This window comes from Hyperoodon ampullatus (genome assembly GCF_949752795.1).
Source record: "Hyperoodon ampullatus genome assembly, chromosome: 2".
In the NCBI taxonomy this organism is placed as follows: domain Eukaryota; kingdom Metazoa; phylum Chordata; class Mammalia; order Artiodactyla; family Ziphiidae; genus Hyperoodon; species Hyperoodon ampullatus.
Window position 1 is genome coordinate 104,194,081 of NC_136915.1, and position 24,330 is coordinate 104,218,410.

The 24,330-nt window shown below is 49.1% G+C and overlaps 1 protein-coding gene across 1 annotated transcript in view; it reads right to left on the reverse strand.

Annotated features, from left to right (window-relative positions):
- Positions 1–24,330, reverse strand: part of IGSF3 (immunoglobulin superfamily member 3) — a gene marked incomplete at its 3' end in the record, with an annotated part of 95,702 nt that overhangs the window by 11,227 nt on the left and 60,145 nt on the right. The window contains exons 4-8 of the mRNA XM_079724596.1: positions 21,722–22,132; positions 16,833–17,222; positions 15,380–15,439; positions 12,243–12,644; positions 9,168–9,572 (exon numbers count right to left, since the gene is read on the reverse strand). Of these exons, the coding sequence (XP_079580722.1) occupies positions 9,168–9,572; positions 12,243–12,644; positions 15,380–15,439; positions 16,833–17,222; positions 21,722–22,132 (1,668 nt within the window). The remainder of the gene's footprint in view (positions 1–9,167; positions 9,573–12,242; positions 12,645–15,379; positions 15,440–16,832; positions 17,223–21,721; positions 22,133–24,330) is intronic.

Here is a 24,330-nt window from a genome sequence, read left to right on the forward strand (position 1 = left end):
CACTCACCTCCAAGCCTCGCCTGTCACACCCACACCACACCATACCACACCTTCCCATGCCGCTTCTCCCTGAGCTCGGTCTCTGCTCAGCCGTCCTCCCTGCCTGTCTCCTACCATCTCCCCTCTGACCCTTCTCCCTACTCACCTTCTAGTCCTCCTCTCCCTCACTCCCATCCCGCTGGGTCAGATGCCCCTCTTCTGTGCTCCCATCAGCACCCTTACGCATCTTCAGCCTGTTTTTCCTTACGTCCCTCCCATGCTATCCTTGAGCTCCCCAAGAGCAGAGATCAAGCTTATTCCATTTGATCTGCAAATATTTAGAGTGTGCCCACTCTGTGCCCCTCATGAGGCTAAATGCCGGGGGTGCTCTGAAGAATAAGACGGTCCTGCCTGGAGATGTTCTCATCACCGCACCCCCGGATTCGGGCTTTGGAGAGCACCCACTCAATCAACGTTTGCTGGGATGTGTGAGTTACTGAGTGAGTGAGTGGGTGAGCGAATGAGAGTGAGCTGGAGAAATACGGTAGCAGGTGGCTGGAGGATGCTGGGGTGCTCTTCCTGGAGGATGGAAAGAGAGAAGGCAGAGAAGAAAATGACAAACAACGGGACAGAACAGAGCCAACTCCGGCCTCCCCTTCCCCTCACGATCCTGCTGCAAAACCAGAAGGGACGGCAGACTCCAGAGGGCCACCCTACCTGCTAATTAATGACCGTGCTCTCCTTTAAGGTGGCAAGAAGCCACGGTCTAATGAAATATATCTTATGAAGGTAATTTGAGATCTCACCCATTCCATCACTATTATACTTGTCTCTGCTTCCCCTACCCACCATCCTCCCCCTACTGAAAAAGAGAAAAAAGGAAAAAGTCACAATTCCAAGTTCCTCTTACGGAGCTAATAGTAAAAGCATCATCCCACCCTCACCTTTCTCTTTACACTTTACTTGTCGAGGACTAAATCACTCGTCAGCTGAGAAAGGAACCCAGGACAAGGCACAGACCCTGACAGGGAGAGCAAGCTGGGCTTCCTCCAGTGACCCTGCCCAGAGGGGAGGCCAGAACAGGTTGGCCTGGGCCTTTCTCCAGCACCTCTGCTGGTCATCTCTCTTGATCTAGACACAGGACTGAGCCCACTGGTCGTGCCTGGGCCTCCCCTGTCAGTGCTGGCTAGCTGGCTCACTTAGAGCTTAGTGTGGAAAGACAGGATCAAGGTCTGAGTTCCATGCACCAAGGCAACTGAAACTTCTGAAAGCCCCAGACTGTCACCTGGGCACTGCGGTAACCCACAGACAAAGGTTCTGAGTGGCTGAGAGGATTCAGCGAGCTAAGTACGGTAGAATCGGGTGCCGTACCCGATTCAATACCATGACTACAAAAGCAACTCTGAGGCTGTTTCCCGGTGCTAAATCAGGGGACACTCTTCACAAAAGAAGCTGGATTCACGTACCTACAGACATTCTCAAGCCATCAAGAATGCACGCGGCACCCGTCTGAGAGAAATCCCCTGGCCCATGACCATACCCTTCTGGTTTCATCTTTTTTGGGGAACAAGCCCAGTCTCCTGCCTTCTCCCTTCTTCAAACGCACGAAGTCCTCCAGGGCACTGGAATCCAGGGCAGGCTTTACCAGCAAGCACCCAAGCTCTGGAAACTAGATTCACCTTAGGTTGCCAGTCGACTTTTCATATCCGCTGCCTCTAATACTTGCAACAACCAGTTCCCTTTTCATTCCTTTCCAACCTGATTCACCGCACGCAAATGATATCTCTATCAGAGCAAATGACACCACCTGAATTATCTGGTTCTGGGCCCAAAAAACTGGGTTGTTCAGTGTAGAGTAGAAAGAGCTTTAAAATGTATTATTAATTGGGGCCAGATTATTTTTGCAACTGTTACTAAGGAAACCTCCATTGCTATAGTAACCGCATATATTAAACTGGATGCCTATGACTAAACTTCCTCTCAGTCACATGGTCTGAGAACAAGAATCCAAGGAAGAGAATTGTTTCAAAGCATTTCCATTTTTTTCCCTCCTTCCCACGTCAAAATATTGGGAAGTGTTGAAAAGCTGGAAAGAGAGGCATTTTTGAAATTTGGTGCATGTCTGACAGGTAGGCAAGGGGTCAGCTCCTTTTCTACGCTCTGAATTTCCTCCAGCTTCTCAAGGACAGGGAGGACCTTTCCTGAAGCCCAGGGGAGACAGCAGCCTGCACAGCTAATTAGGAAGCACTCACACATCCTGCCCAGCACTGCCCTGGGAGGTGTGCAGCCTGCTGGCACCACCTTCCTCCGTGGGGTCAGGAGAGCCCAGCCCCCTTAAGAACCGTAGGTATTCTCATCTGCAAGATGAGAACAATCACAGCATGTACCTGAGAGGAGTGCTATGCAGGTTAAAAGCAATACTCTACAGTAAGAGTTTAGCACAGAACCTGCTCTATAATAAACACACAGTACATTTTCACTATCCCCCTTTCTTTTCCGTTTCCGGGCTCAGTCCCATGTTCAAAGCTCCATATTAGATTGAGAACTGCCAAACCTAAGTGGCAAACTTGCTACTGAAAGTATTGTCCACGGACTGGCAGCATCCATGTCGCCTGGAAGCTTGTTAGAAATGCAGACTCTTGGGCCCCACCCCAGACCTCCTGAACCAGACTCTGCCTTTTAACAAGACCCCCAGGTGACTCAAATGCACCTGAAAGCCCGAGAAACCTTGGACTTGGCTGTGTGAGTGAATGGACTTAGGCAATAAACACAAAGGTGAAAGACAAGATGCTGAGGACTTGGTTGATCCCCAACAGTGAGTCAGCAGGAGGAAGAGGCAGGAAGAAGGGTGTGAGGCTGCGGGCCAGGCCCCACCTTTCAGCACCCCACCTGCGAGCACAGACTCCAGCACACCCAGCAGCTGCCTTCTCAGGTACCTCACGACTTCCAGAGCGGGGCTGTACCCTGCTGGAGGGAAGGGCCCTTTCTTTCTGCATCTGGAGAGTTTCCCTCTGAGGCCTCCGATCCCCTGTGGCCGAGCAGCATCAGCACCACCTGGGGTGGAGACGCTGCCTCACAAACGCCACAGGTGAGGCCCAGAGACCTGCGGGCTCACGTGCCCTCCAGGTGATTCTGATGCGCTAAGTTTGAGAAGCCACAGGTGTGGCAGTGAGGGGGCCACAGGTAACTCTAGAGACAGCAGTTTCTGTGCAATGGTGCAAGCAGCAGCCAGAGGGTAGCATACAGGCAGTGAGGGAGCAGAGGGAGCAAAGGAAGCAAAGGAAGACTCTGTTCTTTATTATAGACCCGTGACAGTACTCAGTCATGTTAGGTGGAGAGGGGGCCAGTGGCTAGACAGCAGAGATTTGTCAAACTGAGGGATGCAAGTCAGCCAAAAGACTGGGAGAGAATGAAGGAAGAGCTGTGGGGCAAGTGTGTGTGTGTGTGTGTGTGTGTGTGTGTGTGCGTGCGTGCATGTCCATGTCCCACCTGTCCTCATAGAAGGAGGGTTACTGCCTGCCTGTGTGTGTGTGTGTGTGTGCGTGCGTGCATGTCCATGTCCCACCTGTCCTCATAGAAGGAGGGTTACTGCCTGCCTGTGTGTGTGTGTGTGTGCGTGCATGCATGTCCATGTCCCACCTGTCCTCATAGAAGGAGGGTTACTGCCTGCCTGTGTGTGTGTGTGCGTGCATGTCCATGTCCCACCTGTCCTCATAGAAGGAGGGTTACTGCCCTGTCTGCCTTACCCATCTGCAGACACAGCAGTGACCCTTGCTCACTGACTCCAAATAGGTGCACCTGGTGTTACCATGACAACGAGGCCTGAGGTGGGGGGAGGGGTGGGGACTCCTCTAGGGCTCCTGCTCTCATGCTCACTCTATCTGTGAACAGCCAGCGGGCAGAAGCCACATGCACCCGGGATGGAAGGAGAACCCCAGGTTCTCCTGAAAGAAAGGAGGGGCCAATGCCTCTGAAGGATGGGGCAGCCTGTCACCTACTGGACTGTGACAAGGAGAGCCACTGTCACAAGCCCTGGACTCCCGGAAGTCAAAGAAAAAGCCCTCAGCTCTGCCAATCTGCCAGGTCAGCAATAAGAAATTGGAGAGAACGGATTTGGCAGCATCCAGAGGGTACTGAATATTCATCCTGACTGCCCATCAGTAAAATCCCAGCAGAATACACCCACTGACAAGTCAGCTTTCTACACCGGAGGCTGTCCTCCTGGAAGCGTGTTTATTGCTTCGTCAATTTTAACGTGCAGTATTTAATAGCCAAACCAAGATACGGTTGTAAATATCTGGAATATGAGTGCTGACATTTCCCTTATTCCTCTGCATTTAGGGAGATGTAATTGGAGGGTGTTTTGGGTGCTAAAGAAAATCAGAAGGAAGAAAAGCAATGCTTCACAATTAAAAGAGAAAAGAATTGATTAGGAGCTAAGAATCGAATATGTTGAACTGGCTTAAAGGCTTGCCTAAATGCCCCTTGTGGGGTCACACTCCGCCATCGATGGCAGTAAGGCTAAGCCAGATCAACAACAAAACAGGAGGGATGGCGTTCCTTGAAGATGACCTTAGGGATGTGCATTTGGAACAGGAAGTCTAGAATGGTCAATAAAAGATCCACAACACATTCATCAGGCCATCCAGCCAGAGATTTTAAAGAAACAAATACCCGTGATGTGGTCAGGTCAGCAAGCGGCTCTGGCAAAAGGACTGGTCTGGGGCAGAGACCACACAGAGCCTTCTTGGAAGCCGGTGACATAAGCTGTGGAGGGCAGATAAATGGACTGGCATGAGCGAGCCAACGGTCCCTGGGTTTCTGCTTCATGCTGTTGGAATAAGAATATTGGACAAAATCATCTTCTGAAAGGGTTGGGGGGGCTTCCCTGGCGGTGCAGTGGTTGAGAGTCCGCCCGCCGATGAAGGGGACACGGGTTCGTGCCCTGGTCCAGGAAGATCCCACATGTCGCGGAGCGGCTGGGCCCGTGAGCCATGGCCGCTGGGCCTGCACGTCCGGAGCCTGTGCTCCGCAACGGGAGAGGCCACAGCAGTGAGAGGCCCGCGTACCGCAAAAAAAAATTAATAATAAAAAAATAAATAAAAGGGTTGGGGGCAGGGGGAGGGCGATGATATTCCCGTGGAGAACACCAGAACAGGGATAAGAATCCAGTTTTGAGGGGCAAGATATGGAAGGAGAGCAGAAAGAAGCCAGCACTGGGTTGAGCTCTGGTGCCCCCCAAGCCTTAGAGCCACCTGGTGGCAGAAGTTAGAAGAAATAGAGGCATTCGAAGAGGCACAAAAACTCCTACACCATTAGCAAATCGTGTCTTGAGGAACCTCTACAGCGACCTTGTGACCCCAACTTAAAAAGAACAAATTTAAGTATTTGCTAAAGGGGCTCAGGGATGGTAAACCAGAGAGAGCAGGGATTAAATCAAAGTATATGGTACCAAAGAGAATTCCTGAGGAAAAAAAAAAGCTACCATAATAAAATAAAATGAAGAGCCTGGACTCTGGAGCCAGACTGCCTGTCTGGATTTGCATCTTGCCTCTGCCGCTTATTATGAATCACTGGAGAATTTATTTATCCTCTGTGTCAGTGTCCTCACCTATAAAATGGGTGAAGCTAGCACCCCCTCATGGCCTTGCATGAATTAAGAACGAAGAATGTTATTGTATATAAAGCATTCAAGGTGGTAATGGGCATGCTACAAAAGCTCAGCAAAGATTAGCTACTATCGTTACTGTTGTTACTTCTGCCGCTACAGGTTCTGAGACGCCTCCACACAGCACTCTACAAAGAGAAACCGCTTCTGTAAATGATACTATTAACTGAATGCTGAAAGGATAATTTTTTTCCCCTTTTTTTGGCTGCGTCGTGCAGCATGCAGGATCTTAGTTCCCCAACCAGGGATGGAACCCGTGCCCCTGCAATGGAAGTGCAGAGCCTTAAACCACTGGACCACCAGGGAAGTCCTAGAAGAATAATTTTTTATGATATGGCCTTAAAAAAGGCCGAAGTCTTCCTCTCATCCACCCCAACTGCTTTTTAATAAAGTTCATACCTGGGTTCCCATCCCCACTTCGCACTCTCTATTTCTTGACTCCGCCAAGTCCCAACCTCTCTGAGGCTCAGTTACTCCATTTATAAAATGGGAAAGCAGTAGCTTCTTCCCAGGGCTGCAGCAAAGGTGACTGAGGTCATCTGCACCAAGTGTCCAGTATACTCTCCGGCACGCGGTCAGCCCTCTGGTATTTTTCCACTTCTACTTCCCCCAAATAAAAGCACCAGTACCAACCAGGGTGTGCGGGTAAAAGAGTAAAAATGAGCATGAAGCCCTTTGGAAAATATTAAGTGCTCAATGCATAAATATTTAATCAGGAGAGATTGTAACACTTAAGGAGGATGCACTCTCCCTGGTGCCACAGCCCTTCCCAGGGCCCGCGCCCGCCCAGCCTCAGCAACCCCCTTGCTCTCTGCGGCCTCCAGAGGGCCAGCCAAGTGCATTACCATGCACCTCTGAGGACAGGCCAAGCACCCTGGTGCTCGTTCCCAAGTTTCCCACGCCAGCCGCTGCTAGTTCTCGCTTTACAGTGAAATCACAAACAAACTGACTCAGTGTAAGCCACGGGAGACGTGAAGTCAGTCCTCAGAGCAGATCCTGGGTCCCCTAACTATTCTCCAGGGGGCAATAAAATGATGTAATGGAAAATAGAGATATATGGACATCAGAACGACCTAGGCTCCAGTCTTGTTCCACTCTGTTTTTCATCTGACAAGCTGGTTTGCCTCCATCAAGGCTCCTATACACTGGGAGCCTGGGTTTCCTCACTAGCAAAATGGGCATAAAAGTATCTATATTATTTCATTGCTGGATAAATTTAAAAAGAAAACAGAGGTGCTAAGCACAAAGCCTGGCACCCAAGACGTATTTAATACATTTTTGCCCCTTTTCCCCTTTAGTAGCACCATGAATTGATCTGAATCCAAATAACTAGAACCTTCAATGACCTAACTCCATTTTCTTCCCTGAGGCACTCCAGCCTTAGATTCTAAGTCGTAAGACAAACAAGCAAATAGTAGGGATTTATTCAAAAAGGCAAGGCTAGGCAAGGTCCCGGGGTCAGCACTTCCTCTACCTTCTGTAGCTGGAACCACGTGACGGGCACCAAGGAGGCTCCCAGCCCGACCCTGAGGCCAGAGGAGACCACAAAGGGTGCAATTACTCAGCGAGGCAGGCAAGCGAGTCCCTCGGCACTTTCCACAACAAGGGTTCACACGAAATGGGGTCTCTGCTTAACCTTCCATTAACCTGAAAATCCACTTCAGTAGAACAGCCTCTTCCCTGGCATCTCGTTGTCCAAGTTTAGGCTCTAATTGGCCAAGGAACTGTCCCATCATTTATACAGTTCACTTGTTCCAAACTGGTTCGATACAGACTCCGTTATGGGGTTAGAAGAGGCGAAGGATAAGCCCAGACATTGCCATTTTGTAACCTCGCGTTGCTGAAAATAACAAGCACTGTGACCATCTGCAGTGGTGGAGCAGACCGGGTGGGGCACACATCATGGCTGTGAGCAGGCAGAAAAAATCCTTTTTGCAAGGTGTTCAAACCATCTTTGCAAAGTGCGTGGGGCAGAAAGTCAGAAAAAAGTCTTTGCAAAGTCACCTCCCATTCAGCCCCCACCCTTCGTTGCATGCATGCCTGTGCTCTCCTGCTTGGGGCCAGGCAATGGAGGGAAGCAGGAGCCAGGGCCGGGGTCAACCCTCCACCTGCTTCCACCCTAACCGGAGACAGGCACAGACACGGAGGAAACCACAAGAGCAGCACTAACTTACCCTCTCCCCCGCGTTAGGGGAAGGGCCTGATGAAGGTGAGTGTTTGCAGAACGCCCCCTGACTAAGGCTCCCCAAATGAGTGCATCCTTATCACCTGCTGCGAGAGACACTCCGCCTGCCTGCTCTCATGCGCTCAAACCCAGGGCAGGGGGACAGGGTCTGGGTCAGGGAAAGTGTCGAGGAAGGAAGGACAAGGATTCAAACCTTGGCTCCATTCATCAGCTAGGCAACCCTGGGCTGATCACTTAATCTTTCCTGAGGCTGTTGTGAAATTCTCATAAAATAATCAACCCTAAGCACCTAGCACAAAGCAAATACTCAGTAAGTACCTGTTATTTTCCCTTTTGCCTCTGAGGTTCCTTGTCTGCAAACGGGGGTTGGGGGACGACGACAGTGGTACCTTGTTCACATCACTGTTGCAAGGATTATAGGAGATGACATTGAGAGATGGAGCTTTCTGCAAAACAGTCTAGTTGGCCTGCACACTTCACAAATATCAACGTCTTCACACACATGCACACGCACGCGCGTGCTGCTGGGGAACTATTCTAGATTAAAGGAGTCTAAAGAGACATGACAGGGACTTCCCTGGTGGCACAGTGGATAAGACTCCGTGCTCCCAATGCAGGGGGCCCAGGTTCGATCCCTGGTCAGGGAACTAGATCCCACATGCATGCCGCAACTAAGAGTTTGCATGCTGCAACTAAGGAGCCGGCGAGCTGCAACTAAGGAGCCCAAGAGCCGTAACTAAGACCCAGTGCAACCAAATAAATAAATAAATAAATTTTAAAAAAAGAAAAGAAACTGCCAAATTATTAAAAATAAATAAATAAATAAAAATTTAACAAATTTTAAAAATTAAAGAAAAATAAAGAGACATGACGACTAAATACAATGTGTGACCCCTGACTGGATCCTAGAAGGAAAAAACACTATAAGGGGTGTTTTCGGGACAACTGGGGAAATGCTGGTACTGTCCTATAATCACGTCAAATTCCCAGAGTCTGATTACACTGTTGTGGTCAGGTGGGACAAAGTCCTGATCTTCAGAGATACAGACTGAAGTATTTAGAAGGAAGTATCCTGATGTTGGCAACTTACCCTCAAATGGTTCAAAAACAACAAAAAATTACACACAGAGGGAGAAACAAACGTGGTAAGATGTTAACAACTGGTCATCACGAAAAGGGAATACGAGTCTTGCGACCTCCTACATATCTGAAATTTCTCAAACTAGAAAGTTGGGAAATAAGAGCAGCCGGGCCGAGGGCTCAGCACACAACACTTCCTGCCTCTCTGCGGCCCTCTTCAGCCGGGGCAGGCGTGGGGGACCCCGGGACCCTCACCTGGCTGCAGCACCCTGATCTCCAGCAGGTTGGAGGTCCTCTCGGCCAGCCGCGTCCAGCTGTTGTTGTAGTTCCTCCGCCACAGCTCTGCCACACACTGGTACTTGCCCGCCTCCGTGTCGCTGGCTCGGCTGATGCTCAACCGGACGTTGTTACTGGACTCAGCCTTTTCAATGGCCGTTCGGGTCCGGAAGCTGGAGGACCTGTCTCCCCACTGGACTCCTCCATCCCGGGTAAAGGTCACCAGGTCATGGAACTCGGTGGTGCCCACCGGCTGGAACCGCCACGTCACTGACACGGGGACCCGGGCGGGGTAATGGGGTTTGATGATGCACTGCAGGTCAAAGGAGTCACTGTAGGTCACCCCCGGCGTGCGGGAGATGGCAGTGACTGCAAAGCCCGTTTCTGGAGAGAGAGCAGAGAAACTCAGGCCAGAGGAGACACTTGGCTTTCTCAGGGCCATGTGACGCGGTGACAGGGCTCCTGGCAAAAGCTAGCAGGACAGAGCAAAGGCTCACACATGGGGCTCTTTGGATGCCCAGGCCCTGTATTACTTTTGCTAGCGTGTTGACACACAAACCCAGCAGTTCACAGGACCCCACAGAAAGAGGCCGGCGGCAATCCTCCTTAAGCAGCACTAGCAAACCCTTCCAGATGAACCCTCATGTGGATTTGTGCTGGATCAGTCCCACTCACAGGGACTGAGTGCATGTAGGCGGGGCCATCCCTAGATATCTTGGGATTCCGCGCTGAAACAGGAGAAAAGAGCCCCAGGGCCGATTTCCTTCATCACACTCAGGTGGATGCACCCTGCCCCAGCCTGGACAGCCCCTGTGCCTGGCCCACCACTGCGTCAGTGCCGGAGCAGGGGAGGCAGGTGGAGCAGGTGCCTGTGCTCCCCGGGCTGGGCAGCGCCGGCTTGCTCTCCAGTCCCTCTTCTACCCAACCCCCCACGGAATCCAGGGCAAAGAGGCAGCGAGGGACCCACAGCAGGAGGGACTGACCTTCACCAAGTAGGACCTGGGGTGAGGTGGGGCCCTGCAGGTGCACTAGGCTGAGTCTCTCTATATTCCAGCATCACTAATCTCCAATACTGACTCCTCAGTAGAAGTGATCAGAGTCCCTTCAGCCTTGAAATACGACTGTTAACACATTCATTATGATCATAAAACTGAGAGCAGCCAGTATTTCCTGAGCACTACGGGCCAGGCATGGTGCCAACTGCTTGGCTTTCATCACACTTCATTGAATCCATCACCATTTTCTTACAGATGAGGAAACTGAGGCCCAGAGAGGGTAGATAAATTGTCCACTATCAAGTTGCCAGCAAATGGCAGTCACGCTACAAATCTGTGTGCCACTGATTCTGGGGGACTTATTAGGCTGCTTTACTCCCAGGAAGCATAAGACAGTGGTTAAAGGCACAGACCCTGGAGCCAAATGCCCAACTATGTGATGTTGAGCAAGTTACTTAACTTCTCTCTGCCTCTATTTCCCCATCTGTAAAATGGGTCCCTGTGAAGATTAAATGAGTATTTATAAAATACTTGGAATAGTACCTGACACACAGTATACACTATATTTTGTTAAATATGTAGTTTGTTTTTAAAAAATAGACATAAAGGAAAGTACTTTAAACTTCATAGGTAAAAAACAAGGCACCGAATGAATCTTTTGGCAAAGCCTGGCCAGAGCCCCTTGGTAAGCTCTGGCTATGGGAACCACAGACATACGGTGAATATGAAAAAACTCAGAGGACAACGTGATGCTGTAAAATTACTTCTAACCCTAACCACCCCTCAGACATTTCTAGCCTCACAGGATGGGAAAGACTCCCTCTGCCGGACACCCAGGATTTTCCTCACACGTTCCATTTCCACGTGTCCACATAGGATACTGAGCAGAGAGAGACATGGGGAGTGAGCTGACCTGGAAACTCAACCACTGGATGAGGTTTCCAGAGACAGAAATCTGAATGGGATGATGAGTGTAGAAAGCAGATCAACCTTTTGGATTAAGCTTATGGAAATTAAAAATAATTCTAATCTGGGGTGAAAAAGGACTTTGTTGGGGGCAAAACCACTTGGTGTTGCCATCTTTACTGGGGTAAGATGGTCCAAAGCACCACCAGCCCTACCTATGAGGAAGGTGGCAGCATGGTCCCAGGGGTGGGATGCAAAGTCACTGAGGACAACTGATGTCACAGTCTCTTAACAAACAGAAACACCTAACATGACAAGTTACCTCCCCAGCAAAGTAGCAGATTGGTCTTCTAATATACTGATTCTATTAGGCAGATAAATGTTGATAGAAGCCTCTTTACCCTGTGAGAAGCAAATCTAATATTCTTTGGTTTTAGCAAATTCCAAGGTATCTTTTAATTTCATGCTCATCAGGAAATGGCTTTCTTTAGGAAGAGCCTTATAGAGGAAAAGGTAAAAACACAGGCTTTGAAAAAAAAATTTAAGACAGATTGCTGGTTTCCTGGGTTCAGATTGTGTGTCTGTCACTTAAAAGCTACAGTCCTGGGCAAATTAGCCAATTTGTCTCACTAGGCTCCTTGTAAAATGACAGTGTCTATCTGTAGGCTAGGTGAGGATTCCAAGGGACAATTAAGCTTAAGTGCTTACACTCAGCCAGGAAGGGTAGTAAGGGCTAAATAAATGGCAAAAGGTGATTTTCTACCCTTCTCTGCCCTGCTCTGAATTTTTGGGAGGGCTGAGCCCCTGGACAGGAGGGCCCGGGGTGCAGGAGGGAGAGGATTTGCTCTCGCTCTTCCAGGTTAATTTTGGCAGTGGCCTTTGTTGCTCCACCTGGGGCCACCACTCCCCTGGCCAGAATCCTTACAACTTCACTCCTACCACCCAGACCAAGGAGTAGTAACAGCACTCAGCTGTTGCCCATCCCCAGGGCCCACCACGGAGAACCACTGTTGGTTCCTGGAACCCCATCCACACTCCCATAAATACTTTCTTCAATCAAACCCTTTGGAAGGTGCCGTCTATCTCCTACAAGAGTCTTGACATGGGAGCATCTCCCCAACGGTCCCACGAAAAGACTGCCGAGCTTACTTACCGAGAGCCGTGATGGACACGAGGGTGCTGGCCCGGCGTTCCCCCACGACCTGCCACTCGCCATCTACTGCCCGCACCCATTCGGTCACGTGGCATTCGTACTGGCCCTCGTCCTCCCTCCTGCTGTTGAAGATGCCCAGGCTGAACGAGTTGGGCTGCACCTGCTCCATCTGGACGCCCCCAAAGCTGCTGCGCTCCCAGTAGGACGTGCCAGGCTGCACGGTGCCGTCCCGGTCCAGCCACATGATGTTGCTGCGGCGGTTCTGCCTGTCCACCAGCTGCCAGATGACGGAGAAGCGGCCTAGTGGTCTACCTGCTGTGCGGATGCTGCAGGAGAGGTGTAGATTCTCACCCTCCAGGACGACGCTGGCATTGCTGGCCACCTCCACCGAGATGCTGCTCTCTGTGCAGAGGGAGACAGGGCCACGCTGGGGCTTTCTGGGCTCCACTGAGCCCTCCCCACTGACATCAAAGGAGGAGGGGTACAAATGTCACTCTATTCAGGTACAAGGGGACCTTGGAGGACGCAAGCACTCTGACACTTGCTGCTGCTCCAAGCCCTGCCTGGTTCTGGGTTTCGCTCCCTGTGATTTTAGAGCTGATAACCTAGGAGGCCCTTTACTGGATACAGAGATAACGTGTGGGATCATGAGCGTCTAAGACCTGAGACTGAATCAGAACAGAAAGACATTACCCTTAGGGCACAAAGCAATTCATCAGGCCCTCCATATCCACCACTTCCACATCCATGGATTCAACCAACCATGGATAGAAAATATGCCAAAAAAAAAAAAAAAAATTCCAGGAGGTTCCAAAAAGCAAAACTTGAATTTGCTGCGCACTGGCAACTCTTTACATAGCATGTACATTGTATTAGGTATAAGTAATCTAGAGACGATGTGCACAGGTTATATGCAAATCCAACGCCATTTTATATAAGGGACTTGAGGAGCATCTGCAGATTTGGGGCAGTCCTGGAACCAATCCCCCTCGGGATCTGAAGGATGACTGTAATGTGTTCAGTAGGGTTCAAGAATTTTTGACTTGGATTTTCAGTAAGTTGAATACCTTGAAAATTCTCCTTCACCGAATCTTCCCATAATTTAGGGCTACAGCAGTCAAATAAAAGCTGAACATCCATACATGCCATTTGAGTCCTTCAGGGCAATATCAGGAGGTAGAAAAAAAAAAGTGACAGGAAGTATTTGGAGGACAACACGGGCTTGCTTGGGTGTGGGCAGTAATGGAGCACAGATGGCCTCACTGCACAGCGTGTGTGGGGAGCAAGCTTTCATACTTTCATTAACACACAGGAACAGACCAAAGCCGGCGGCTCGCCTTCCTGCTGCTGTCCACCTTCAGCCCTGGGGTTCCACTGCTCTTGACCTTGACTTTCTGCCAATCAAACTCTGGGATAAGGATTCCTCTCTCCTTAGCTCCTCACTTAGCTATAGGAACTCCCTCAATGGAATTATTTAAGCTCTACATGCCTTCTTCTATGAGATAGGGAGAGTGCTACATTGTGCAGTTTTTCAAAGATTAAAAAGTAAATGAGACAATGTCTATAAATCACCTAATACATAGGTTTTCAAAAACTGGTTACCATGATCATAATTAATTTTACTACTCCCATTAACTCTTTGTTTTTATAAAGAGTGTGGATACTTTAATCTATCTTAATTATGCATAGATTATTTTGTATATTTATCTATAGAGCTCCAAAAGCCCTTAAGTATTAAAAAACAGAAAGTACCAGACTAATTCGGCTCCAATTTTCTGGGCACCATCCACATGGAACACATACATCAATTTTAAATCAATCAGTAAATCAAATCCCAGATTAAGAGGCACACCCAATTACTGAGGGGAAAAGCATACCTACGACCATGCATCTGAATCAATCTTTTCTCCCATGTGTTTCCCCCACAGGCAGAAACATGCAAAGATGAGCACTGAGCCCAGGCATGGAGCTCTTGCTATAGTGAACATGTCTGCCACCCATTCCGGATTGGCTTGTTTCACATGAAAAATGGTCCGGACAGACAGGGTGGGGAATAGGAATTTTCCCAGGAGCCATACCCAGATGAGTCATGGAGATGACGGGGCTCCTGAGTAGCTACATCTGTAGCAGGAGTGGCTGAAAGCAAGGATTTGGAGGCAGGCAGACCACGCTCAGGCCCAGGTCTACTGCTTCCTAACTCTGCAGTTTTGGGGCTCTTACTTAACCTACCCAAGCTTCCATTTCTTATGTGCAAAATGGAGATACTAAGAGTCCTACTTCTTAGGGTCACGACACTGAGAGTATTAGATGGGGTGATTATTTTTCATCATACTCATTAATAATAACAATATTCCTCTTCAGATTAAAGACTCATTAATGACTCACTTCCAGCGTTATCAATTCAAAGCGAGGAATTAAAGAAGGGCAACTTCGGCATCAATGGGAAAAAAATCCCTTTGCTTGCCTTAAGCAGAAGAATGACTTACAGGACATCACTCCCAACCCCTACTGTCACCCCAATGGGCTCTATCTTCTATAAGCCCTGGCTTGTTTGTTACAAGGGCTGCTGTTTGGTGCTCTGTTACTTGAGCAAGCCTGGAAAAACCACGCAGTTAGATGTGAAACTACAAGAAGCAAAACCATTCCGCAGCCCAGGCAAAGGCAAATGCAGACACGGAGCTGACTGCCCGTTAAAGACTATTTACAAGTGTTCTCAGGCCTGAGGAAAGGCAGCCAACAATTTAAAACTCTCTGGATTAAGTGAAAACTAGGACAGAACTAATGAGAATCTGAGTGCACGGTTACAAACGAAATTTCAAATCAGGAGGCTGATGACGGAGCACAGGCTAAGCGCAGAGCAGTGAGTCTGGAGTTAGAAGCAAATACTTCCCATGCGATGCAAGCTCGACCGACCGCTATCAGACCGGCTCAGCCACTTCCCTGTATGGTGCTCTGGCCTCTTCATTCACAGGATGAATAGAATACTGGCCTCTCCAAGGATTGGAGGGGTGGGAGTGGAGAAGAAGATGATACACGCAGAAGCACTTTGGGCTCTTGAGAGGAAAAGCGCCATTAAAATCCGAGTTTTTATTATCACCATTACCGATGTGATCACTGTTGTTCTTTGGTAGACTTACCCAAGTGGCCTTGGGGCAGGATCTGGTGGTGCTGGGGGACTTTAACTACCCAGTTATCTGCTGGAAAAGCAATATAGCAGGCCACAGATCATCAAACAAGTTCTTGGAAGGGGATGGGGGAAATCTCTTAGTACAAAAAAATAGGGAAGTACACAGTGCGGCTGCCCTTCACGGGATCCTTATAGAACAACGAGGAATTAGTTGCAGATTTAAAAGTAGAGAGACCGTGGTTAAGGCAGGTGCAGTCCGACAGGAAAATACTGAAGAGAGTGGGCATCCAGTTTAACAAATTCCATTCTACAAATATTCAGCAAGCACCTACCCTACGCAAAGCACCATGCTAGGCATTGCAGGGGGAAACAGTCTAAGAAAGAAAAGAATTTCAAGATGAGATGTGTGTGAGAGAGATTTTTAAAAAAAAAAAAAAAGCACAAAGGAAAGTCATCCTGTTGGTGAGAAAAGAAAAGAAGAGTGGCAAGACCCCTGTTGTCTGTTTCCTTTCTTCACACTTGAAACTATATTAAATATGTAAAAGTGTAAATAAAAATGAAAAGGGAATCATTACAGGGCTAAGAGAAAGAATAGCTTGAGCAGTGGAGAAAAAGGTTAAAGGTTAGTTTAAAAACTTCACCATCTTGCTTAAAATCAGGGCATTCTAAGCGTTCTCAGTTTACTAAAAACAAAACTATGAGAGAAATGAGATATTAATGAGAACATCCTGATACCATGGATAATTAAACCCAACATAAGCAAACACAGGCAGTCCCCCGAGTCTCCAGTCCTGACTGATACCCACCCAGACAATGCCAGCTAGAAGGAGGCGGGGAGCCCACCTAAGCAGCCTTGGAAATAAGCTAAGCTTTAAAAGGCTGTGCTCCAGGAAGATGTGAGAGGTCCCATCCACTGACTTTTAAGAACCCAATTCCGATAGGGGATAGACAATTAGGGTAATGCCAATCCCTATACCTCCAAAACCCAGAGAGCAAATCTTTCTTAATAATGCACTTTAGCATTTAAAATCCTCCCATAAAAGACCAACCCTCTTAAGTGAGATTTCAAGACAGGCATCCACCCACTTCTTCTGGGACTTAATTCCCACACAGGAGCAAACAGCTGTCCTGGATTCCTGGTTGGCATCCAGGCTGAGCTGGCACTGCAGGCGTTTACACGGAGCTGCTAGCGCTAGGATCTGCCATGCCCCTCTCCAGCCCGCAAACATACACCCGACGCTCTGCCTACCAGGGTGGGGGGCGGGGGTTGCTAAGCGTGGGCAGGTGAGCCGGAGAAAGGAGTGGGGGGTAACAGGTTTTCTCTGCCAGCTCTGACTGAACCCGCCCCGCCCTGCCCTGCCCTCCCCATAGCTCTTCTCCCCTCCCCCGACTTCTCTCAGATGGTGCTAGCTACTGAACCAGACCAGCGGGAGGAGAAGGAAGCAGCACATCTCTCCACTTACTGATGGGGAGGACGATGATGGGGATGTTCTTGGGACGCTTGCTCTCCTTGTCGATGAATTCCCCGGTGACCGTTTTCTCTCGCTCTGTCACGCGACAGTTGTATTTCCCACTGTCCTCCTGGCGGAGGTGGTAAATCTTCAGCACGAAGACACTGTCGCTCTCCTTGGCCACTTTGAGTTGGCCCCTGGCCTCCCGATGGGTGAACTCACTGTTGAGGACCGGCACAGCGTTCGGCCCCATGCTGGCGATGAGCGAGCTGTTGAAGGCCCAGGAGACGGCAAAGTAACGGTCGGGAGTGTTCTGCCCCTCCAGGATGCACCTGAACTCCACCGGTTCACCTACCGTGTACAGCCGCTTCTCGGTCTCCAGCCGAACGGTGAACTCTTTGTCTGAGAAAACAAATAACAAAACGGATGCATTCTGGGTGACCGAGGGCCCCAGCTCTCCAAACTGCATCAGCAAATTCCCACCACCCACACCTCCTCACCAAGCTGACTACTGGGAAGGCACCTCCACACTTGTCTTGAGAGAAAAACTCTGGAATATCACAGACAGAACTCAAAGGGAGCCAGACCCAGAGAGTCTAAAGGGCTTGCTATCCCAATCAAGTCGACAGGGCTCTGTCTGCAGTGTATAATGCCCTAGGTTAGACTCTGAGAACAGCAAGCAATATCACTCCTAATTTCACTTGCACAGCAGATTACAAATGTCCATCCTTGATCTATATGCCCAGAACTCCATTAAAACATCAGGATTACAAATATTTTCAGTAAATATTATAGACATGACCCTGCTGAGGCTTGTGAGACAAATTACCCAGTGCCCCAGGTGCTGATCCCAATCCAAATAAACATTCTATCTATCTATCTATCTGGAGAGAAAGATGTCCTCCACCCCCAGCTAGCTAGCTAGCTAGCTAGCTATCTACCTATCTATCTGGAGAGAGAGAGAGAAAGATGTCCTCCACCCCCAGGTGAATACCAGAAATAAGACACAGGTAAGACAGTCCCTAACAAAACTGCATAGGAAAAGTGAAAACTAATGTTTTTCACTAATCTATCACCTGTCAGATCAAATCTCTAGAAAGATGGAGTGGGAAAGTACCTACTTCCAAGGACAGCCAGATGACCTCTGAAATGGTCAATGAACCCAAGCACCCTTCAAAGAGCTGGGAGTTGAACCAGGCATGGGGGTGGGGTGGTGATCAAAGAAGGGCTCATCGCCACTAACTGTCCCACACACCATGTAACGGTGCGTGGTGACTGTCGATGCCGTGAGACAATGATCGTATCTCACAGGCACCCGTGGCAGAAGACAAAGGAGTGAAGGGTCCTGGAAAACAGAGTCACAGAGCCTTGGGTGGGAGAGGCTGCAGTTGTAAGTACTGCCCAAGTCCTGCCCCTCCCAGTTCTAGCTCTATTCCTCTAAAGAAAACATTGACTGGAGAATCGCATTTACAGGGATATTTGAATTCCTTGTACATCCATTAGCTCCAATCTCGACTGTCTTCCCCACACTGGCATTTCCAAGCCGTTACCACTATCTTGAAGTGGTATCTTATCTCTAAGGCCCTTGCCCCATTCTTATCCCCCTATCCCATGCACTCTTCAAGCAAATGAGAATCCTATTTCCCTAAAAAACACAGCAATCACAAGAGTGCTGCTTCCACATTCCTATTCTCCAGCTCACGTTTGGCTTTGTACCCACCTGTTCCTCAGGCTCTCCCCTCCCACATGAGCCAGTGTCTTGCCCCCAATACCCATTTTCTCTAGTGAATCAGCTTCCTCCTTTATTACCCAAACTTCCTGATAAAGCGAATTACCCTCAACGACTCCAAGGGCTCACTTCTAAAGTGACAGCTGCTGCCTCAGCTTCCCTTCCCAAAAGAACAAGCTGAGAGACCTGGGTTTCACTCTGCCAGCCTCTGCCTAGATGCATACACCCATGTGGGACGGAGCCCATGTCATTTGCCAGATACTGGCTTTCTGGTCAACCAGATTACAGTAATCTATACCTCAACATCAGAGATTTTAGAAAAAAAAAAAAAAAGCACCCCTTCCACATAAATGCCACTGAAGACATGCAAACAGGTGCCCTGGACCTCAGACTTCCCAATTCCTCAGAGTTAGGCTGGCTGCAACAGTGGCTGTCTTCTTTTGGCAGCCAAAGAGTCTTCTGATCTCACAGGAATCTCCCCATGGGGCTTGGTGAAGCTTTCACATTCCCAGGTTGAAGACGAGATTCAGGGCAAACCATACTCTTTTCTGCACAGCCATTTGCCCTTGTTATACCCAGTCAATTAAACCTCCATAAATCGATTTATGCTTTTTCCAACACCCCCTCACTCCTCAGCTCATTGAAATTTGGCTTTGGGCCTTCTCCCACACTTCACTGACCCAGCAAATGTCCCCAATGACACCCCCTGCCCATCACAACCAAAGGCGTTTCTCAAGTATGTTCTAGCCTCTGGACCAGCTCTCCTCCCTTGGGTCCATGACACCATCTCTCCTGCTTCTTCTCCCGCTGGCCTGACCACTCTGTCTCTCGAACCTGCTCCCCTGACCACCTCTTACTGCCACAGTTTTCCTGGGCCCTCATCGCTCCCAAGCTCAGCCTCTGAGTGCCACGTCTGATGACATGCTGGGTGCTTCACATGCTGAGCATCTCTATGAAGGTCCGCTTGCGGGATGGGACTCCTTGACCAAAATTTACAAGAACAAATGCAAAGACACCCAGTGCTGCCACTGAAGGGGAAGCAGAGGCTCTCAAGCAAGACTTGGCACATTGCCTCATCCCTCCTTATCACAGTTCCAGGTATCCCCCCGAGCCCCAGCATCCGATTCCTCCTTCCACAATACTCTCCATTCTGTTGCCTCGAGCACCCACTGCCCGCTTCCTAGGTCACTGCCACTGAGCTAGCCCTGGCCTTATCAGCCCTTCCCTACCTGGTCTCCCAACTTCAGACCCAACCTGTTTAGTCAACACTAGGTGGCCTCCACGGTTGTTCCCTTCTAAAACCCAGGCCTGATTGTGTCACTCTCTGCTTAAAAATCTCTATTCCCTCCTCCAAACGTTGGCAGCAGTGGTTTTCAAGCTATGCTCAGGCGGGGTGGTAGGGGGGAGACCTTCCTTTCCTCATACAAAGTCTTTTGCTGCCCAGTACAGAAAACATTTGGTTCAGGCAAAGGGGGAACACCGCGGCCCTCATACACCCTCCTCAAGCACCCCATGGCGTGCACCCATGCACATGAACACACACACATGCCCACCCACAAGCGACCGCTCAGTCACCTCTACAGGACTCCTAAGATTCTAAGGAGAACAACTTGAAATGCTTGGACCACAGGGTCAAGGCCAAGCTCACGTTCCAGCATGTGGGCTTCAGGCCACCTTTCCTATCTCCTCTCACCACTCCTATCTGGAACTCAACATCTGCTCACCCTTGACTTCTCTGTGCTTGCCAAACAGGTCAAACAATTCTGTACCTTTATGCTTCTCCTCCTGATGTCTGCTCAAGCTTCAAGACTCAGCTCAAGTCACCAAATGTGTTGGTTTTCCTGAATTTTCCTCAACCACCCCACCCAGGGAAAACATTGCTGTAAGAACACTTTACATTCACCATGTTCCCAGGGCACCCTTCACTCAGCCACTGGCTTTCACATCTGTAGTTCCCTGAGTGCAGGGACCAAGCGTTATTCATCTCTGAATCCCCGATGCCTATCGCCACACCTGCAGTGTTGCAGAGACTTACTAAGTGTTGACTGAAATCAACTAAAAGAAGGACAACACTGGGGCTACAACCACTGAACCAGAACAGCACAGACACAGAGTGAAGTCATCAGCTATTTTTTCACCTAGTTTTTTCCCTTTGCTGGCTTCGTCTGGATACATTTGCTGGGCAAATTCAAATAAAATCCTCATTCCAAATTGGTAAGATTAAAATAAAGAAGATTAACTGATGCAACTTAATTTGAAAGCGCTAAGACTTAAAATTTGGCCCAGACTTTTGAAGCTGCTCTTAAAACCATCCAGGAAGGGAAGAGATAAATATGAAATAAAGTGCCTTCTGTAGGTTTAGTACTGGAAGTTCCAGAAGCTGTTAAATGCTCTGGGTCCTACAGAGCAGATAAAGTGCTCCCAGCGCAGGAGCCCAACCCTTCTTGTAAAAGCCCTCACACCCATTAGATGTCCAGAGGATCGCTTCTGCCCTTTTACCTCTAGATCTGCGCCTGACAAAGCATAGACAGTGGAAGTGTACTGAAAATCCAGCTTCCCAGGTCCCACCCCAGAAGCCTGATTCAGGAATCTGTACTGCCTGGGCCTGGGAATCTGTGCTATTAGGTAAGTTTGAAGCACACCCTTAGGATGAAAAGAACAGGTGGCAGGAAAGCTATGCAAAGACCAAGACCACCACCACCTGACTGGAGCAAATGGGATGGGGTGGGGTGGCGGGGTGTCAAACTACAGGTCCTGAAGGGGGCCCCCCACCTGTGCCTCAGACACCCCAGCTCACCTCCCACAAACCACACCCCCGCTCACCAGGACAATGGCAGCCCCTCACTGAAGGTGACCAGCAACACAAGGAAAGGCCCTTGGGCACTTGCTGCAGCTCCATGATGGCACACCACCACCTTCCAACCAAAACCAGGGAACAGAAGGCCCCTGGAACACCTGCCCCCAGCCCAGCTGAGGCAGCCAAGCAATCGCTTTTGGCTCTGGTCTAGAGCCCAGCTGGACTCAGGGGTCGGGGGAGTGCAGCCTGAGAAGGTCAGGGCTTGGGATACCTGGGCCCTATGTACCCCGAGTACTTGCAGAATCGCCAGAAGAGTCTGCACAGCCTTTCTGACCACCCTCCCTGCCAGACAGAGAGTGGGGACGAGAGACTGACCGGTGGGCTGGACGTTGACCACAGTCCCCTCGGAACGCTTTCGGGTCATCGGGTACCACGAGCCGTCTGGGTCCTGGATCCACTCGGTGGCCTCGCAGTAGAACTCGCCCTGGTCGGAGGGCTGCAAGTGGAAGACGGTGAGGCGGAAGGTGCTGCTCCCCAGCTTGTCCAGGCGCACCTCCCCCAGGCTCTGCCTCTGCGCGTAGTCGCTGCTCGACTGCAGCACAAAATCCCGGCTCAGGGCAATGACCTCCACCGGCTTCTCGCCGCCCCGCTGCCGTAGCCAGGCCATGGACAGGTGGCTGTGCTGCAACGTCTCCGTGGCCACCTCACATGTGAGCTCTAGGGGGTCCTGCTCCACTCTGTGCAGAGTGTGGCGCACAGCAGTGGACTGCAGGGAGTCCGGGATCACTGCAACACAGGAACAGCCATGGGACACGGTCACAAAGCCACAGATCTTACACTTGTGGGACTGAGCTCCCACCCACCAGCCTTCAACAGTCCCTGTGTGGCCATAGAGGACCCTAGATGGCACAGAAACCGAACGAATTTTCTGCTTGGATTTGGGCTGTAATTTTTTGGCGCTTACACTTACCTGGTTGATACCTCAATAACACTCAGATAAAAAGTGAGTTGGGGGCAGAGGGATAAATTCAGAATTTGAGATTAACAGATATATACTACTATATATAAAACAGAAAACTACAAGGACTTACTATATAGCACAGAGAACTATATTCAATATCTTATAATAACCTATAATGGGAAGCAATCTGAAAAAGAATATATGTGTGTATAACTGAATCACTCTGCTATACACCTGAAACATTCTAAATCAACTATATTTCAATTAAAAAAATACATAAGTAAAATATGTTTGCAGACTTAAAAGAAAGTGGGTCATATTTCAGTTTACATAATAAATGAACTCCCTGAAAATAAAATGTAAAAGGAATTCTGTGTCAGGTCAAATAAGATTTTGTTGTTCACGGTAGTATTGCTTCCAGACATTTTAACTTGGCTTCTCACTAAACTTCAAACAAAAAGAGTTCCTGGAACTTCGAGTTTCACATTTTCTATACAACTTGCTCATTTGCTCCCTTCTAGCCACCCCACCCCCATGTCAGCAATGCAATACTCTAGGAAGGTTATTTCTTCTTTTTTTTTTTTTTTTTTTAAAAAAGGACTTCCCTGGTGGTGCAGTGGTTAAGAATCCACCTGCCAATCAGGAGACACGAGTTCGAGCCCTGGACCAGGAAGACCCCACATGCCACAGAGCAACTAACCCCATGCACGACAACTACGGCGCCTGTGCTCTAGAGCCCACAAGCCACAACTACTGAGCCTGCGAGCCACAACTACTGAAGCCCATGCTCCTAGAGCCCGTGCTCGGCAACAACAGAAGCCACCACAGTGAGAAGCCTGAGCACCACAACAAAGAGTAGCCCCCGCTCACCACAATTAGAGAAAGCCCATGCACAGAAACGAAGACCCAAAGCAGCCATAAATAAATAAATAAATAAAGGTTGTGGTAGAGAGAAGCAGCAGCATCCTCAATTTTTTAGTAGGTTTAATTTTCATATTATTCATGTGCCAACATGTGTCATATTCGTGCGCTGGAAGGAAGCCATGGTATGGGGATGAGTCAGGCAAGCGATGAGATTTCCCCTGTGGTCACCTGGTCAGCAGTTTCCTGCAGAGAATAAACACGACCCCCTCTCTGATGTGAAGGGTCGAAATCTTAATTTCTAGTTTTTATTATCACAATTAAGCCTGGAAATTATGACGTGGACAGAAAAACAGAACAGCCTTGATATTTCTGATCCTTCACATTGGCAAACACTGTGGCGCAGAGCCGTCCACAATGAAATCCCTCTCCCTTCTCCTCCAGCTCCCTCCATCATCCGGGGGCCAAGGGAGACAGCTGGTGCAAAATTCCTCACTCTGGAGCCAAAGGACACACAGACCCACTTCAGGTCTGAGCACGGTCCTGCAGCTGCATTAGCTTCCTGACTCAACAGTGCCCCAGGCAGCTCAGAGCCACGTTCCAAAGGCCCATCACTGAGAGCAACACCCAGCTCTACCCACCACCAGCCCCTCCCATCAGGAAGCTTGCACAAACCTCTTAGATGGCCTCATCCACCAGAGGGCAGACAGCAGAAGCAAGAAGAACTACAATTTTGCAGCCTGTGGGAGGAAAACCACATTCACAGAAAGATAAACAAGATGAAAAGGCAGAGGACTTTGTACCAGATGAAGGAACAAGATAAAACCCCAGAAAAACAACTAAATGAAGTGGAGATAGGCAACCTTCAAGAAAAAAATTCAGAATAATGATAGTGAAGATGATTCAGTACCTTGGAAAAGAAGGGAGGCAAAGATCGAGAAGATGCAAGAAACGTTTAACAAAGACCTTTTGGTTTAGAAGAATTAAAAACCAAACAAACACAGATGAACAATACAATAACTGAAATGAAAAATACACTAGAAGGAATCAATAGCAGAATAACTGAGGCAGAAGAACGGATAAGTGACCTGGAAGACAGAATGGTGGCATTCACTGCTGTGGAACAGAATAAAGAAAAAAGAATGAAAAGAAATGAAGACAG